Here is a 13,224-nt window from a genome sequence, read left to right as displayed (position 1 = left end):
CTTTCTGCTTCTAAGATCTTGAGACCTGCTTCCAGGTCAAAGAGTAGCTTCTGGAGTATTTGTGCACTGTCTGTCTATGCATTGCAAATCAGCCTCTGAGATTTACACCTTGCTACTGTATTGTTGTAATAGAGCTTGGCTTAAATACTTCTCCTGTGGCTTCCCATTCTCCCTCTTTGCAGATCTTACAAACAGTTGTCGACCTATTAGTACACCCAGCTATTTGATCCCTAAATGGCATCATTTCCATGTCACTTTTGTTGTTTGTTTCAACAGCAGCACTGGGTGATTTGCTCCCTTCTGCTTGTGATTCATATGTGTAAGCAGCTTTTTTGTTTAAGGAGAGAATGTCTCCTGTTTAAATACCTATCACCTTGATTTATTGCTGAGAGCTATTTGATCTTTACACTTCCTGAGCTCTAAGACTTATTTCTGTACTGAACAATCACTTTTTCCTTCCTCCATAAGCTCTGCCTGGTTTCTGACTTGAAGCTGATCCGTAGCCAAACAGAGCCCTCCCCAGGGTGCTCACCCATGCTTCTGGTACAGCTCTGCTAGCTCAGGTGTGCAAGGCCTGGCACATGGCAGCAGGACAGGGCCTGGGGAAAGGTGAGGGAGGTACCAGCATCCCTTCCCCACATGCAGCAGGACACTGCATTGCCCTGCTGCATTCAGGCTCTGCAAGCTTCTTGCCCAGGGTCTTTCTTTCTCTGATTTTCTGATGGGAAGAAGAGACATTGCAACAGTCGGTGTTGATCAAAATGAAACTAGGGTTTGGGAGCAGAATGCATCGGTGCTATTTTTAGCATGGGAAGCCTGTGAAACAGCAGTGTTAATTGCATCAGCCCCATCTCATGAGTGACCCTGGCTGCTGCCTGCTTCCCCTTTCTCTGTCCTCAGAGCCACACAGGAACCAACGGTGGCAGATAACACACTCACAGGCTGCTTTGTGCTGTAACCCAGCTTTGACCCTCCAGCCACACCAACATTGAGCACGAACACTGAAAGGTTCAGCTTGTTTCTCTCCATCCCTTGGAAACTGCCGAGCAATGCTTGTGTTTGGATGTTCAAATGTTAGTGCGATTAACCTTTTGTTTGAAATAGCAATGTTCATGCACCTCACTTTGTGCACCTGCTGGGGACACAGGTATTTAGGTAGGGTTGGTTCCAAACAATGTGTGGTGTGCACAAACAGGTGCAGTGCCCTGCAAAACTAAGGGATCCTGAATGCAGTAGGTGTCTCAGTGAATGCGGATGTCAGAATTAGTGGCTATAAATCATAGAATCATAGAATCCTTAGTGTTGGAAGGGACCTTTAAAGATCGCCTAATCCAACTTCCCTGCACTAATAGGGGCATCCATCAGGTTGCCCAGGGGCCTTGCCTTGAGAGTCTCCAGAGTCAGGGCATCCACCGTATCTCTGGGCGACCTGTTCCTGTGTCTCACCACCCTTACTGTAAGACTTTTTCCTTATATGCAACCTAAATCTCCTCCCCTTTAAGCTTGAAACCATTTCCCCTTGTTTTATCACCACAGACCCTGCTACAGAGTCTGTTCCCTTCTTTCCCGTATCTCCCCTTTAGATACTGGCAGGCCACTATCAGGTCACCTCACAGCCTTCTCCTCTCCAGGTTGCACAGCCCCAGCTCTCTCAGTCTGTCCTCATAGGAGAGGTGTTCCATCCCTTGGATCATTTCTGTGGCCATCCTCTGGATGTGCTCCAACAGGTTCATGTCTCTCCTGTACAGAGAACTTCATGGATAGGAGGGTCTGGATGAACTGAGAGCCATCAGTTGTGCAGAGGCCGTGAAGCCAGCCCTGGCTGGACCTGGTGGGATCAGAGCCAGCCCAAATTTCCTATGTGCATCCACCTATTCTTCCCCCAGCCCTGTCCCTCCCATCTGTCTCCTCACCTCCTACTTTGGCCCCCTTTGGTAACCTTTTAGGAAAGAGACAGCAATGTAGAAGTGCAGTGGACCACTGCAATTTTCAAAGAAATTTTAAAATGTATTTAAAGGCGGTGTGTTGTCTAACAGGGTCTAACTCACATGCAAAAGCAACGTGTGACGTGGCAGGAAAGGGTAGAGAACCCACATCTGATATCAGGAGGCCTTTCCCAGTAAAGCCTGAACAAAGGGCTCATGCTGACTTTAGCAGACATCGCCTTATAGAGTAAGAGTGGTTTGTACACTTTTTCCACTGATTCTATCTTCTTTTCATTCTAGCAAAAGTTACTTTTTGTACTGACAGGTACAGTGCCAGTTACAAGCCTCTTTAGATTTTACAAAAAGCTTAACAAAGTGCCAGCCCTGCTTGTCAGAGCTACTGAAAGGCTGTGGCTGCTGCTTCCTGCTGTCATTACTCAGATTCCTGTGCTGGGAGATGGCAAAGATTTGTGTATCACCACATTATCATTTTCATGAATTGCTCCTCCAGTGAACACCATGCTGTAGGATGGTCAGTACCCAGAAGACAGCAGTGTGCCATGCAATGTAGATGCAGCCCTGGTCACTCCACAAAGAGTTTTCAGAGGAAGCCTGATGTGGGTGGGCTTTGCGAGACCTTTCTGTGGAAGTTGTGGTAGAGCCGTGGCTGAAGGCTTCTCAGAACTGCCCTGCGTGATGAAACGTCGTTTTGGTTTTGGGAAGTCCCATCATGAGACTGGGATGACTTTGGCAGATACGATCTTTGGATTTTCCAAGGGTGTATTTTGGTTTATTTCAGGACCCAGCTGACAGAGTCCCTCAGGAGTTAGTTCTAAAGGACAGAGGAGTCCAGGAAGGCTAGATATTCTTCTGGAACAAAATCTGGAATGCACAGGAGCAGGCTGTCCCTTTGTGTCAAAAATGAGTGAGTGCAGAAGAAGGCCATCCTGGCTGAGCACAGAGATACTGAGCAGAATGAAGTCCTTATAATCCATGGGGAAGTAACTTGTGACCTACTACACCACTTGAGCACGCACAGACCTGTGGGGCCAGATGGGATCCCCTTAGGGCAGTATGTCCAGCCCATGGCTCACAGCCCACACGAGGCCCAGCATAGCCCGTCCTGTGGCCGCCCTCAACCCCACACCGTCATGGCAGCAGCTCTGCCCTCCAATTGGCACGATCTGGCCCCAAGCATGCACCCATAGCTCAGCAACAACATGCGTCCTACCAGCACTGTCTGGGCTCAAATCAGAGCACAGGGAGGGCACAGAGCAGTGCTAGCCCAAGTGACAGCAAATAATTGTTTGCATTTTGATACACTGGTTAAGCACAGTCCTGAGAATAGAGAAAAATATGCAACCGTGCTTTCCATTCTGATACAGGAATTTGAGAATAGGTTTCAAGATTGCTGAAAAAAATCTTCGATTTTTTGATATATTCACAATTCTATTTTCAATTGATATAAATACATTACCTGTGAATTTTCAAATGGAATGTATAGAGTTGCAATCAGACATTCAACTCAATGAAAAATCTGGTCATGTCTCCTCTGGACTTGGAGGAGATCTCTCCATGAAAGTGCTTTGAGGAGTGTGGCATGCAGGCTCCTGTTCATTGCTGGTGACAATGCATGGCTGACGGTGATGACTGTGATGAAAAATAGTGTTTTGTAGCTGAGAATTTGCTTTGTCAAATAGTGTTACTGTGCTCTTCGTAGCTGTTGTTGTTTCCATGGAAATAAATAAGACTTTTGGTGCAACTTATGTATATGCAACTCAAGACAGTTCCTCTTCAGTCAGTGCAGCCCAGGCAAGCCAAAAGTTTGGACATTTGTGGACTGAAGTACAGAATGAGCTACCAGAAATGCTCACCAAGCCATGTCAGTAATTTACCAGCAGTCCTGGCCAACTGGAGAGATTGAAGTTGGTTGGAGGTTAGCTAATGCAGTGCCCATCCACAAAAGCAGGTGGAAGGATCAGGAGAACTACAGGTCAGTCAGACTGAATGTGAGCCAGCATCCTGCTGATAGCTGCAGGCACTGAGATTTTGCAAATTGGCAAGAAACTGCCACTGTACAGGCAAATCCTTTGACACAGATGTATTAGGCTTGGCATTGTACTGGAGTGGCTTTTCCCTTATTTTAATGACCAAAAATTACAGTAGTAGAAGTGGCTTTATACATTGCTGTAACAGTGCTAAGTTTCTTATGTTAAACTGCATGATATGTACAACAAAGTGCGTGGTCAAAACAATGGCTTTATCAGCTATTCTCTGTACCAGGGGGATCTCTCTATTGACGAGGAGACACCTGAACCTGTGATACAATTATTGAAGGCAATAATCTGAGCCGCATTTAATTGTGAGAGCAGCAGGACAAAATTCAAGTTATTATCAAATCCCTTTCTACAGAAATGCCCATACCCAGAGCAATTGCAAGTGGTCCCATTCCCTCTGCTTCAGAACCTGTGCAGTGATTTGGTCTTAAAATCCATAGCGCACTTTCCTTTTTCTATGGTGTGACTTGATCTGTGGGTTGCTGCGACTCTTGGCTTTGGTTCATCTTAGACCTCACTGATATACAAGTGGGGAGCAGAGAGGAAAATTCCTGACTTTCCTTGGCTGCAAAGTAATAGCAGAATGCATCGAGGCAGCAGTTGGAATTGGCTAAGCATGAAAGGATCTGAATAGAAACCCTAACTTTTGAAAGCAGGTGACAAGCTCCAGCAAGTTCCGCTGCGAGTCGCAGGAGTAATGCAATGTAGATCGGTGAAAAACATAAGATGAACACACACAAATTCACAGAAATAATGTGGATTGCTTTCTGGATTAGCTTTGTCTCATGGTGGCTGCTGGCCATCTTCTTTCTGAGACATCTGATGACTTGTATGGAACAAAAAATTATGATCACTAGGGGAATAAAATACCAAAAGCAAATGGAGAATGATGTTAAATATGCAGGCTGAGTAGAATGTTTCTGAAAGCAGAAATTTTCTCTCTTTTTTTTAAAAAACATGTTCAAGTAGGAATAACCTATTTGCATTATCCAAAGAAACCCGCAGATACAGGCTGATTTCAGTGGGGATCGAAGAGTTTTTGCTTTCAGAGGGAACTTGATTGCAATGTATCGATCGATGGCAATCAGCATGATGATGAAGATGCTCATAGGACTGTTCGTAAAATGTATCATCTCTATGGCGAGACACAGCTCGTCTATGGGATGTTTGTTCTTGGTAAAATATATCAGGAAAGGCAGGGTGAAGAGCAGGGAGCAGTCTGCAAACATGAGGTTGATCATGTACACCCGGGTCTCAGTCCATCTCTTGAGTTTGCAGCAGAAGACCCAGAAGGCGATGGTGTTCAGCAGGAACCCCAAAACGAGGACTGGGATGTAGACAATCAGCTGAAATAGCATGACACGATCCTGCAACATGCTGCTGATTTCTGTGCAGTTCGACATGGTGGGCAGTCTCTGCAAGAAAAGGGTGCAGGTGACAGACCAAGCTCGGGGACAAATCCCCTGGGCCGGGTCCCATGGCAGTGCCCTCAGCCTTGGCTCCACAGCTCCTGGCTCCTCTGCACTGCATGAGTCAGAACTGTGGGTGGGACAGGGTGGCACACAGCTCTCCTGGGGCTCTGCATGTGCACAGCAGTTGGGATTTTTGGGATGCAGACCTGCAGGGGCTCTGTGGCTCTTCACAGCAGCTAAAAAAAACCAGAAGCAAACCCCTCCTGCAACTATTGTGGGACAGCAACCCATCTGCCTGCAGGCCTGGCTGGCCCACCCTACATCCACCTTCACACAGTTTTGGTAACAGCAGAGGGTCTCCAAAGCAGGATTTTGTAGTCCCTTACCTCTGCCACTTCTGTGGTTATTGGAGATCTATTGGCTCTCTTGCTTTAGGACAGCTCAAAGCAGAGCTGGGCAGCATTTCTTATTTGCTTTACTGCCAAAGCCATCCGATGTCTTGCTATGCCCATGAACCCACCCAGGACTCAGGTCCTTCCTTGGTGAACACGGCTGTAGGACAGCGCTGGTGGCTTTATTCCTGGAGCACAGTGTGTGCCATGGGCACTGCCACTCCTCCTTCTGCCTGCTGGAGATGTATGGCTTGACAACAGGAGGGGACGCCTGTCTGATCTCAGCCTTCAATATAGGAAGCCAAAATGTTGCCAGCGCAGAAAACACAAATCCAAGATTCTAACCTACTCCTGGTGCTTCTGTAAATAGTTCAGGGCATCTGCTACTATCTGCTACCAGCAAAGACCAGGAAGGGTGAAATCAGACTCAGTCTGCAGTTACAGAGAAGCATGAAAAGAAAACAATCAGATTCCTGTCATCTGTTATAGATACATTGCCTTATAAGTCAGTGGCTTTTAAGCCCTACTATCTAAACTGTGGAGAAACAGTCTGACTGCATGAACTACATGGATCATTTTTAGTGTCCAAAACTGGACACTAAACTGGAAGCTGGATCCGACAATGCCAGAAGAAAGCTCAGCACCTGCCCCAGTACCAGAGTTGGGGTGGTATTACAGAGATACAACTTTCAGAACGGAATTTATGGAAGGGCTGACATGCAGCCAGTGTCCTGGCTCCTGTGAGCTTCCAGCATCCCAGGTCCTTGGCTGCACAATGCTACCATCCACCCTACAGCTGTTCCCTGCCAGCCTACTGTCACCATCCTGCACTAGAAATGCTGCTTTCTGCTTGCCAATCACTGTCCCACCTAGCAGCCGAGCCCCGCGAATCCCCCATGTGAGTGCTGAGCCCACAGCAATCCCCTGGTCCCATGCCTCAGTGTGCCCACAGCAGGGTGTCCCCTCACAGAAGGTGCATGGAGAGGAGTGGTACATGGCCACAACATGGGGTGAAGACCTCCCTGGATAGCACATGTGGCTGCCAAACAGCAGAGCACATCAGTGAAGGGTAGGAGGAGAGTGAGGCACCTCCGTACCACTGCTACCAAGTGGGGAGCCCTGGGCAGTGCTTTGTGAAGGAGCTCAGGAAACAGAGCACACTGCCACACAACCATGCAAAAAGAATTAAAAATTACCTGCTTCTTGTGGGGCTGTCCTCGGGTCAGGTCCTTGGGCAGGTCACAGTTATTCAGGAGATGCCAGGGCTGTGGGTGCTGTGCAGGGTGATGCTGAGTGGGGTGATGCTGTGCTGAGCAAAGCTGCTCAGGAGCCTGCTGCTGATGGCTCGGGAGCACTGAAGAACGGTAATGAACTCTTGTTCCCCAAAATTGCTTATTTACCACCTCCTCTTTAGGACGGCTGAGTCTCTGGTGCCCTCTGTTGTTCCTCTCTCATCAGCTCAGTGACCACCATCCGTTTTTGCACACAACCTGCTCTCCCTCTGCTACCATGCACACAAACGAGCAATTAAAATTTCATATTTTCAGTGGTTTGAAAACAAATCCTTTCTAAAATAAAACCCACAATGGTTGCAAATTGCCCATTTGGCAGCAGAAGGACCCCCTGGGAGCTCAGCACACCATGGTGCCTTGGGTGTGGTTGCAGAGTAAGCAGAGGGAAGGGCAGTGGCTTTTCCTGAGGGGCACATCAGTGCTTGTGCACCTGCAAAGGTGGGCCCAGAGCAAGGGTCCTGGCATGTTGCTCTTTGTTGTTTTTTGTTTGTTTGTTTGTTTTTGCAAGATGGGGGCATATGTGGTGGTCCTGCTTGTCCTCTACGTGGTGCTTCTTTACCATGGCTCATCAGTGTGATGGGGAAAGCCACACCAGAAATGGCCAACCAGGCACAGGTAGGAGGCACTGGCACAGAGGGGAGAGTTCTGTGGGTGTCAGGAGGTGGGGAAATTGTGTAAATGGGCAGGGAGGGCTCAGGACATAGTAGGACTCTCTCACAGCAATTTCTGGTGCTCTGCTCTCTTCAGGAAGTGCCTGGACAGCACTTGGCAGCAGTTACTGAGATTTGTCAGTATTTAGAAAGAAAAAAGCCCTTTCCTAGGCAGCAAAGAAGAACAGGGGATCATCCCCCACCCTGTCTCCCCCCTTGTTCTCCCCACTGGCTTTTCTGAACTGCTTACTCATAAAATGCATTATAGCCATGGAAATGTGAGAGGTGACAGTGTAGGCAGGCTGTGGAAACCCAGCTGTGTCCAGTTGTGTCCAGCTGTGTGATGCTACCCCAAGCCTGCACTGCTGCCAGCAGGGCAAACCTGGGGTCCAGCCTGGCACCGTCGGATTGTTTTAATGCAAGCAATCTGAGATACACCATGAGATAAAGCACAGTACAGGGTTTTTTGTTGGCTTTTGTGTTTTAGGTTGAGTTGACTTTAGTTGCAACCTGAAATAAAACAGGGTGACTGACATACACGGGCCACCCTTCTTCCCATAAGAGTAACACATGGAGGGGAAGGGAACATGTTAATGCACTGCCATTGCAGGCTCACTTTGGCACCTCTATGTAAAATGATTTATCAGCTTAGTAGAAACACAGGGTAGAAATTACAGCTTAACAATGATACACATAACAAAGCTCTCCTTGGAGCGAAAGGGGGATGGTTATCCCCATAACAGCACAGCCATATCTCCTCTTGGCACCGTAGAATTTGTTGGTTTTGTTGTGGTTTCGTTTTGTTTAGTTTCTCCTTTCTTTAGCAAACGTGTGTCTGCACAGAATGGGTTTGCGTTGTTCTGGCAGTGCTGGACTTGGGCAGCAGGATGGCTTCCTGGAACTCCTTGGTCACAAAGTAGTAGCAGACAGAGTCCAGGCAGCAGTTGGACGTGGCAAAGCACCGCGTCATGGAGGAGAAGTTCCTCAAAAAGTGGTTCAGGGAACAGGTAGTTTCAGTGTGGTTCATTATGAGGCTGGCAATGAGCATGAGGTGGGACGGCAGAAAACATAGAAGAAACACAATCAGATTGGCATAAATGATATAAAGAGCTTTCTGGATTGACTTCTCCTCCAGTGAGTTTGTCTTTAGCTGTCTCTTAAGGTTCCGGATGATTTCTATGGAACAAAAAGTCAAGGTTGCTAATGGAAGAGTGAAAATGAAGAACATGGAAAGCAGCATCAGAGTGGTGGGAGTGCTGGCATCGTACTGAAAGCAGAAGTCAGCATATCTCTTCTGAAGTTTTAAGATGGTTGCAATGGTGACAGCGAGCCACAGGAGCCCACAAAGAAGAGCAGCTTTGGATGGAGACCTGAAGGCCCGAGCTTTCAGGGGGTGCTTTATGCCGAGGTACCGATCAATGGAGATAAATGAAATGACGTAGATGCTCACTACCATGTTGATGAAGTACATTGCCTCTATAAACTGGCAGAGTTCATTTCGGACTGACTTTTTCCAGATCAAATATGCCATGAAAGGCAAGGTGCAGATGACAAAGAAATCAGCAAAGATCAAGTTGATGGCGTACACCCTGGTTTCTGTCCACTTCTTTATTTTGCAGAAGAACACCCACAGGGCAAGGACATTAAAAATTGATCCAAAAAAGAAAGTGATGATATATAGAGCAAATTCAGTGAGATGAACATAGGGATTCACCTCTATGTCTGTGAGACTGCAGTTCTTGGACTCATTCATTGTCCTGATATGTGGATGACGTGATGGTCTGAGACCTGAAATGGGGAAAAAATGGTAAGACCCTCCTACCTCTCAGTAAGTGCATGGTTCCTATAAAAAGGTCATTTAAGGAAATATTTACTCTGTTATAAATGTGAATTTGAGTCTACAAGATTGGCTTTCTCAGGCATCCTGTAACTGGGATGGATCTCTGTCTCAAGCTCTGTTTGTATTTACTCAGTTTATGAGTAAATATCTCTGGGAGCACTTCCAATAGGACACAGCAGGCAGCCTCAATTAAATAGGAGCTGTTGAATGAGGGGGGGGGAAGACATGCAGAAGAGAACACATGGATACCAGGACAACCTGTGATAATGTCAGTACTAATTTTCTAAGCCAGCCTGTGCAGATGAGACAAAATGATTCAGACTTGGTTTTGAGACAGGCAGGGACTGAAGCAGCCAGCACTAAGTATGTATAACCCATGAGCAGAAATTCTTCTAATGAGTCTCTTGGCCCAGGACCTGCTGCTCCTGCTCCGAGCTGAGGAAAACAGAGCAGAATCTGAGTCCTGCATCCCAAAGGCATGACAAAACCCAAAGGGAGTGAGTGAGGCATGCTGCTCTCATCCTCACTGCAGGGAAGGAAGGATTGAACAAACGTTAGATCTGTTCATTCCAGAAGAGAGTAAAAGTCTGCAGACGTAAAGCAGAAAGACTTACCCAAAAGAAGAAGCGGTCCTGCGTGACAAGAAGCTGCAAGTAAGGGCTTAAGTGTTTCCTTCTCAGGGCAAACACCCTGGGAAACCCATGAGACATAAGAGTAGGTCCTGAGCCTCTGTCACACTGTCTGCCAGATGCTTCACAGCATTGCTGTTTGTATGAAGATCCGATAAAATCTTCATACACTTTTTACAGCTTTTATCAGGCTCCATCCTATGCAAAGCAACTCTGTGTGTCCTGCACAAGGGGTTTTCTCCAAATCAGTGATGTTGCGGAACTTCTGCTTGCATCTCAGCGCACGTTGGAAAGAATATAATGTTTTATTTTTAAAGCAAGATTTTACCACTCTACTGGGAGAGTGAAATGGTGGCGATTTGGTGAAATCCTCAGAGACGCAGGGAGACAGTGTGACAGCAGCGCCCTGGTTAAGCAGTTATTTGTCCCTGAGAAGAACACAGAGCTTGTGGTCGGATGGTGAGGGTGCTACCTGCAGCATTGGGCTGCAGGCCTGCTAACTGATAAATACCTCAAGTGTGAGGGGGTTAGACAAGCGTCCTGGACACCAGCAGACATTAATGTGACTCCTACGCAGAGCTCTCACAGGATTATTGCATGCTCAAGTCTGGGTTTCCCAACAGAGATTGCTGCTTGCTGCCTGCTAGCTGTCACCCAAGGAAAACCTCTCTGAACCTCAGTAAGTAGCAGCAGGGGAACACCTTCCTCCACAGTGCAGCTGCCATGTTAAGCTTACCACATCTTTGCAGGTGTGGCTGATGCCCAGGTTGCTCTAGGTTGGCTGTGGTGTGCACTGCCAGCACAGCCTCTGTGCTGAAGTACAGCACAGGCAAACCACCAGCGTGCCCTGCAGCGTGAAGGGCTCTGGCTGACGTTGGCTTTGGAGCAGAAGATGTGGTCCCAATGCAGTTCCCAGCAACCTGCCCAGCAGCTCAGGGCTTGCAGGTGTTGCTGGCCAGGAGCTCACAGGCTGCAGGAAGAGGGAGGAAACTAGCAGAGGGTGTGAAAGCAGACACAGATAAAGTATGGGTGAACAGTAAGCTTCCTCAAAGAGATGCTGCACGATAAACTAGCACATCCTCCAGCTGCTGAAAATGCTTAATGTGGATCAGAGGTGGTGAGTTGATGGCTGCAGTACCAGAGCATCTCAGTGCTCCCGCAGGAGCAGGAGCAGGCTGGGGCCAGAGGGGCAACAGCACAGCACTGTGTCCGCCACAGACTGCAGCAGGATGGGAAGCTGGGAGGTGGGAACAAGACAAGGACTGGGCACATTTTTCTCCAGTTCTTTCCTGGCCTTGAGCAGGGAGCTTGGAGAAAGCAATGTGAGACAGAGGCTGGGGACACAACAGGTGTCACAGCAGCATGGTGGTGGCCAATACCCGCTGGGGTGACAATGAGAATAGCTTAGTTTCTAGCCACCAATTGCTGTTAGAAAGCAGCCTGCTCTGCTCTTCCTGCAGTAAGCACAGGAAAAGAACATCTCAGCAGTACAGCAGGACCATGTGCAGCAGCATCTGTGCTGAATCAGAGAAGCCAGGCACTGAGCTTCCTCCACCTCCTCCCCACCACAGCAGGCCCCTGAGCATGCAGAGCAAGAGAACAAGACAGGGTGAAGTTACCTGAGGGTATAAAGCCACAGAGTCACAGCAGGTCTCAGCAGCAACCTAGCAGGAGTGGGGCCAGATGGGCTGTGATCAGGCACACATGATGCACCTGAACTGACAGCTCGCGAGTACTTGAAGGCTTCTATAGTACCTCCTCCTCCTGCGTGAGAAAGGATCTCATGTCTGCTTGTTCTGAAAGATAAGATCATCTGCTGCCTGTAATGCTTTCCATGAGGACTCAGTGCCTCATCACTTGACACTACCTAGAAGTGTGGTCATTGGCTAGCAAGTGTACTCAGTTAATGCAGAGCTAGGCTGCTGTGCTGACACCAAGCTGGGCACAGCCAGGAAGGTGCAGCATCTGTTACTGGCTCACTTGAACAGCCGAAGATGCAAGGCCATCCTTATGCAGTCCCGGGCAGTTCAGTGCATGGCACAGGCAATCCCCAGGGTGGAGAACACCTCACAGCCTCTTCAGATGAACGTGGCTCCTCCAAGAGCCCCTTGGGATGTGTTTGTTGCATGGGGCAGTGGTGCAGCAGAAGGTGTCTGCGATGGCAGGGCTCCAGCTGCTCCCCTGCCTTCAGGCTGGCCATGGGCCTGGGGGGCTCTGCCACAGTCTTGGGGTAGAGCTTCACTTGTCAGATCCTGCTCTGGCAGAATTGGATGAAGGATAGGCATCTATAAGCCCAGAGATGGGCTGTCTAACTGGTGTTAGCAATGAGCATGCCTTAGGGCTGGTGGGGAATGGCCTTGCTGCCTACTGACCCTCAGTACCCGACCAGCCCACTGACCCTCAGTACTGTAACACTTCTTTGGTGCAGGGCTGCTGTTGATGGTTGGCTGTTCATAAGAGAGTGCACAAGGTACTTCACTCACTCACAAATTGGGTGCACTGGAGGTGCAGATCAGGGCACCCAACAGAAGGTCATGGAGATGAAACCCACTCACACTGCTCCACTTACATGGAGACTTACATACCTTGCATTCACCCCATAATAAGCACAGAGATGTGCTGAATGGAAAAAGGCACAGGGGAAGGGAGCAAAAAGTTCCCTGGGGGTTCAGGGTAGCAGTGGGCTTCAGTGTCTGGTAGAAATGATGCAGTGGAAACTATCACAGCAGCATAATTTCCTTTCATGGGAGACTTGTCGATAAGCATGTTTGTGTCCGCAGAAGGTGAGAAACCAGTATGGTAATGAGTCATCCAAGTGAGAGTTGGTTCTGCAGGATCTCAGCCTGGAGCCAGACTGCTCCTTTGGGACTGGGGGTGTTGTGCCCATGGCCCGGTGATGGGGCACCCAGTGTTTGCACTGGCAGTGCAGCAAGTTAAGCTGTTATAAGGAGTCTTATGAGACACAGGACACAGCCACGTTGCCACATATGCACTTCTACATGCAGACCCTGCTGTTTCAGTTAGCAG

At 48.4% G+C, this 13,224-nt stretch overlaps 2 protein-coding genes across 2 annotated transcripts; both read right to left on the bottom strand.

Moving 5' to 3' along the window:
* Positions 1-3,928: 3,928 nt before the first annotated feature.
* Positions 3,929-7,557, bottom strand: LOC116230816 (G protein-coupled receptor 35-like). Its single transcript, XM_031596198.2, has 2 exons — positions 6,983-7,557; positions 3,929-5,397 (listed from the first exon to the last, which is right to left on the bottom strand). The coding sequence occupies exon 2, from the start codon at positions 5,383-5,385 to the stop codon at positions 4,438-4,440; it is 948 nt and encodes a 315-aa protein (XP_031452058.2). The 5' UTR covers positions 5,386-5,397; positions 6,983-7,557; the 3' UTR covers positions 3,929-4,437.
* A 604-nt stretch (positions 7,558-8,161) lies between these two features.
* LOC116230960 (G protein-coupled receptor 35-like) lies at positions 8,162-10,394 on the bottom strand. Its single transcript, XM_090147782.1, has 2 exons — positions 10,307-10,394; positions 8,162-9,552 (listed from the first exon to the last, which is right to left on the bottom strand). Exons 1-2 carry the CDS (start codon positions 10,392-10,394, stop codon positions 8,549-8,551), a joined length of 1,092 nt encoding a protein of 363 aa, XP_090003908.1. The 3' UTR covers positions 8,162-8,548.
* Positions 10,395-13,224: the final 2,830 nt, after the last annotated feature.

This window comes from Phasianus colchicus, chromosome 10, assembly GCF_987193195.1.
Source record: "Phasianus colchicus chromosome 10, bPhaCol1.hap1.1, whole genome shotgun sequence".
NCBI classification, from domain to species: domain Eukaryota; kingdom Metazoa; phylum Chordata; class Aves; order Galliformes; family Phasianidae; genus Phasianus; species Phasianus colchicus.
This window is presented reverse-complemented; position numbering and strand designations above follow the sequence as displayed.